This window comes from Eupeodes corollae, chromosome 2, assembly GCF_945859685.1.
Source record: "Eupeodes corollae chromosome 2, idEupCoro1.1, whole genome shotgun sequence".
Classification (NCBI taxonomy): Eukaryota; Metazoa; Arthropoda; class Insecta; order Diptera; family Syrphidae; genus Eupeodes; species Eupeodes corollae.
Window position 1 is genome coordinate 85,171,073 of NC_079148.1, and position 4,911 is coordinate 85,175,983.

At 35.4% G+C, this 4,911-nt stretch overlaps 1 protein-coding gene across 1 annotated transcript; it reads right to left on the reverse strand.

The window, feature by feature from the left end:
* Window positions 1-2,415: 2,415 nt before the first annotated feature.
* LOC129946845 (26S proteasome regulatory subunit 6B) lies at window positions 2,416-4,603 on the reverse strand. Its single transcript, XM_056057204.1, has 4 exons — window positions 4,447-4,603; window positions 4,310-4,396; window positions 3,780-4,227; window positions 2,416-3,156 (listed from the first exon to the last, which is right to left on the reverse strand). Exons 1-4 carry the CDS (start codon window positions 4,477-4,479, stop codon window positions 2,483-2,485), a joined length of 1,242 nt encoding a protein of 413 aa, XP_055913179.1. The 5' UTR covers window positions 4,480-4,603; the 3' UTR covers window positions 2,416-2,482.
* Window positions 4,604-4,911: the final 308 nt, after the last annotated feature.

Consider the following 4,911-nt stretch of genomic DNA (forward strand, 5'->3'; position numbering starts at 1 on the left):
TCCACAATTTTGAATTTTCTTTGAACAACTCTGAACAGCTGACTGCATCCGCCATTTTTCGAAGGTTGACGCCATTTTGTTAATGTGGGTAGTATGCACATCTTCTTGCATAAGTATCCGTTCCCCACATTTTTTTTATATGGAGTTAATACATATGCAAGTTTATGTGCAAATCGCAGCTTATAGGCAAAAAGAGAGCAACCGTGGCAGTTGGTTCTCTCGTTTAGTTTTTTTTCTCTCTGCCCTTAGGTCTAACATCAATTCACCACCCTCTAAAGTCAATTCACCACGAAAATAAGGAATAGTGAAGAGAAATTTTTTTTAGGGTTTAATTTTAAGTAGAATAGGCATGGTGGCAGTTTTTTTTTAATTTTCTAATAAATAAAATGAATTACAGTAAAATAGATCTTAGGGCCGAAAGGCATTAGTATTAAGTGTTATATTTTAACTTAGAGTGTCTGTATGGGACAACACAAGGAATCCCTTATGGATCTCGTGTTATTAATTAAAAAGATAAACAATGATCTTTGCAGTTGACCAACGATCATGCATGATACATTTTATAATCTAGGTATAAGATAATTTTGTAAAAAAAAATTATTCTAGACCTTGATTTGAATACAAGTTACGAGGGGCGTTCAATATATTCTCGGTATCGATATGAAGGAAAATGTGAATTCAATTTAAATTGCTTTTATTTTTCAATATAATCTTCCCTAACATCAATGCATTTGTTACATCTTGAGATAAGCTTTTTTAAACCCTCAAAAAAATAAGTTTCCTCTTTCCCTGCAAAATACCCATTTATTGCCGACTTGAGTTCTGCATCATCCGAAAATCTTTTTCCACGAAGACATTTTTTCAAATCCGGAAACAGGAAGTAATCACTAGGGGCAAGGTCTGGACTATAAGGTGGATGTTGAATTTCTTCAAAACCACAATCTCGCACAGCAGCCTTGAAAACTCGCGTCGTGTGAACAGGAGCGTTGTCATGAAGAAGCAAGACACCCGCTGCGAGTTTACCCCGTCTTTTTTTTTTAATTTCCTCCCGCAAATTATGCAAAGTGGAAGCGTAGGATTTGGCGTTGATGGTTTCACCTTTTTTTGTACTCAATGAGTTAGATTCCCTTTGAGTCCCATAAAACTGTGGCCATGAGCTTCCCGGCAGACGGAGTGACTTTGAACTTCTTCGGGGGGTCTGTTCCTTTTTTATGCCACTGCATGGACTCTTGTTTGCTTTCAGCGTCATAGTGGTGAACCTATGTTTCGTCCCCAGTAACAATCCGATGCATAACACCGTCCGCGTTCTCACTACACATCTCCAAAAGCTCTCTACAGCATGCGATTCTCACTTTTTTTCTGAGGCGCTGTGAGCATTCGTGGCACCCAGCTTGCACTGACCTTTGAAAGGTTAAGATGGTCATGAAGGATGGTGTGAATGGTACCAGTCGAAAGCTTGGTGATCTTTGCCATCATTTTCACCTTTATTCGGGCATCCTCGACAACAAGTTTTTCGACTTCTTTGATGCTTTCTCCCGTACAAGCACTAGCCGGGGCGCCGGAGCGGGGGTCGTCTTCAATGCTCTCTCTGCCTCTCTTGAACTCACTTGACCACTTTTGCACAGTTGATAATGAAGGTGCGGAACCCTGGTAAACTGCCACCATTTCTTCATGAATAGTTTTTTGACTTTTTCCTTGCTTAGTGAGAAATTTAATTACAGCGCGATGCTCAATTTTCACCATCATCGTCTCAGTTGCCATTATGATTCTGTTTAAATAGAGATTTAACGGTAAATAATAATCACATTTATACGAAATTTTACATGAATGCACTAAAATAATAGTATTACTTGATAAATAAGTCAATTTATATATATAACCACAGCTTCACCCCGATACCGAGAATATATTGAACGCCGCGCCCCTCGTAAATTTGTTTTTCTTTTTTTTTTATAAAACTGTCGACCAGGATGTGTTTTTTTGGTTATTAAAAACTTCCTAATAAATAAAGCACAGTGTTTATCTGTAAATGACAAAGTACAGTGTATATCTGTACCTAAAAACCATACAGCAAAGTGCAAGTCCTTGTATATCTTTAACTTAAAACTAAACAATGCCGTGCAGTGTATGTATATCTGAATATACCGAGTTAATAATAAAACAAAAACAACAGCCCTTTTACCCAAAATCAAAAAAGGAATTTTTTTTAAATAAGTCCTTGCAAGCGGCAAGACGAATTCCTAATTTCAATTTTGAAAACAACTGTATATTACAAAGTACCTGGCAAACATTATTTTAAAAATCAATTGGTGTGTCGGATTGTGTACGAATTATATTGTAAAATAAAAAAAATATTCGCGTTTTACATTATTTCGTGTTGTTTGTCGCATTTATTTACTAATACAAACAAACAAATTATTTTGTATGTTTTATGTTTATTTTAAAAATTAAATAATACCAAAATTACATTAGATTATTCAATTTATTTATAGAATTCGTGCTCCTGTTCGTCCTTTTTAATGTTATTTTTGTATCCCTTTTCAAAATCTTTAGACAGCACAATATATCTATTTTCACGCACAGCGTGCATACCAGCTTCTTGGCAAATGGCATTGATATCTGCGCCCGAAATTTTATCTGGGCGAGCAACAAACTCTTCCAGGTCCACATCTTCACTTAAATTCATCTTTGAAGTAATTGTTGAAAATACCAAACGCTTTTGCCGACGATCAGGAAGTGGGAACTCTATTTTTCTATCTAAACGACCAGGCCGCAAGAGGGCGGGATCAAGAGTATCAGCACGATTTGTTGCCATTATGACCTTCACATTGGTGGTCTGATCAAAACCATCCATTTGATTTAAAAGTTCAAGTAGTATTCTTTGTACTTCACGATCAGCACCGGTTTGGGCATCAAAACGTTTGGTTGCAATTGCATCGATTTCATCGATGAAAATAATAGCAGGTGCATTCTCTTTTGCCAAACGGAAAACATCACGGACCATACGTGGTCCTTCGCCAAGATATTTTTGTACAAATTCGGAACCTACTACTCGTATAAAAGCTGCTGTTGTGTGATGAGCAACGGCTTTAGCCAACATTGTTTTGCCACAACCGGGTGGTCCGTACATAAGCACTCCGCGTGGTGGATCGATACCTGCGTATTAATTAAACAAAATTAAAAGTAAAGAAATCAATAAAATATATATATTAAAAAAATTTGCGTTATTATTAGTAGTGTGATTTTAGTTATTTTTTTTAACTCAAAAATTATAACCGAAAGAGGTCGACTTTTTGATATGATACAATGCTAACTAACATTAGCAGCTATATCAATCGCGTATGTACTTTTATTCGTTACCTTTTATATACAATGATAAAAAAAACATTAATAAATTGGGTGGCGCAACAGTCCGTTAAGAACTAGGACCTAGTGACTTACAACTCTCAACATTTTTTTGTCTGGTAGCTCTATTGAGAAACGACATATTTGTAGGATCACTTTGTTGTGTAGCTTTTTAGGTATCAATTTGACTATCACCTTATATAGATCAAACTTTATTATATTGACTGTCATTTATCAACAATCACATTAGTCGATTCCACCCCAGCTTATACAGGCGAAAAACTTAGTGATAGTCAATTTGATAATAGTCAACTATCACCTCGTAACCGATTCCACCCAGAAAAACAAAAAAAAATGTCACTTACCCCCTTCTTCAAACAAACGCTTCAATTGATTGATTTTAAATTAAAGATTAAATGATATTGTGAACTCACCAATTTGTTTATACAACTCAAAGTGTGTTAATGGCAATTCGACTGCCTCCCGAATTTCTTGCTTCTGCATATCCATTCCGCCTATATCAACGTAACTCACATCCGGCTTCTCATCAGGTTGCAACATCGAAATAGAACTATCAGCCTCTGGTGGCAGAACATCGACCAAAGCATTACTGTGCTTATGCAAAGCAACTGAAGCAGATGGCTTCAGCAATTCCCTATCAATCGTAGAAAGAATTCTAACATAGTAATTAGAACCAGTGGTAGAACCCACAATACCAGTGTTCTGATCGACTGCTTCTAGAAATTGCCCAATTACAAGTGGAACAGATTGAATACGCTTGACTTCTTCTTGAGCATGTAGATATTCTTTCTTCAAATTTCTCTGTTCATCCTTAATATATTCTTCTTGAACTTCAAGAAATTCGAGTGTTTTTTGAAGCTTCTTTAAATATGAAAAATATACGCAAGAAAAACATACATAAATTGGTAACACATTTAAACAAAAGAACCATTGTCTGTATTACCTTGTATCGGACGTAAAGATCATCAACATCTAATTCGTCCAATGAACTATGAGCATCTTTTGGTCCCTTGAAATCTAGAACTTCATCCTGAAATAAGAAAACATTTAATTTCTAAATTCATGTTTGGGATATCTTACTTTTTCTGGTATAATAAATTCTACTTCGACCATTTTATTTGTTTCAGATTTTGGTTGCTTCGTACTATTCCTTCCAACACACTACGCATAGACGATGACTTGGAAAATTATATTAATTTAATATCTAGTAATAATCAAAAACAGTCTAACAAAGATATATATCCTCGGTAGACATATTGGAGTACCTACAAACCAAAGGAAACAGCTGATTCATAAAGTCATTGAAGTATTCGTCACATTCCCCCAAAAATTGAGACATTTTTCGTTAAAACTCATCAGTTAATTCTATGTATGCGTGAAAACAAAATACATTTTTTGGTTGAAATTCGACTTTACAAAAACAACAATTTCAACAAATTGGTTTGGGATTGTGATACCTACGAAGAAATAATAAATCTTCATATGCATACTAAAGCATTATTCACATGAGCGCGACCAACGAATGAACGAATATTCGACGATTTT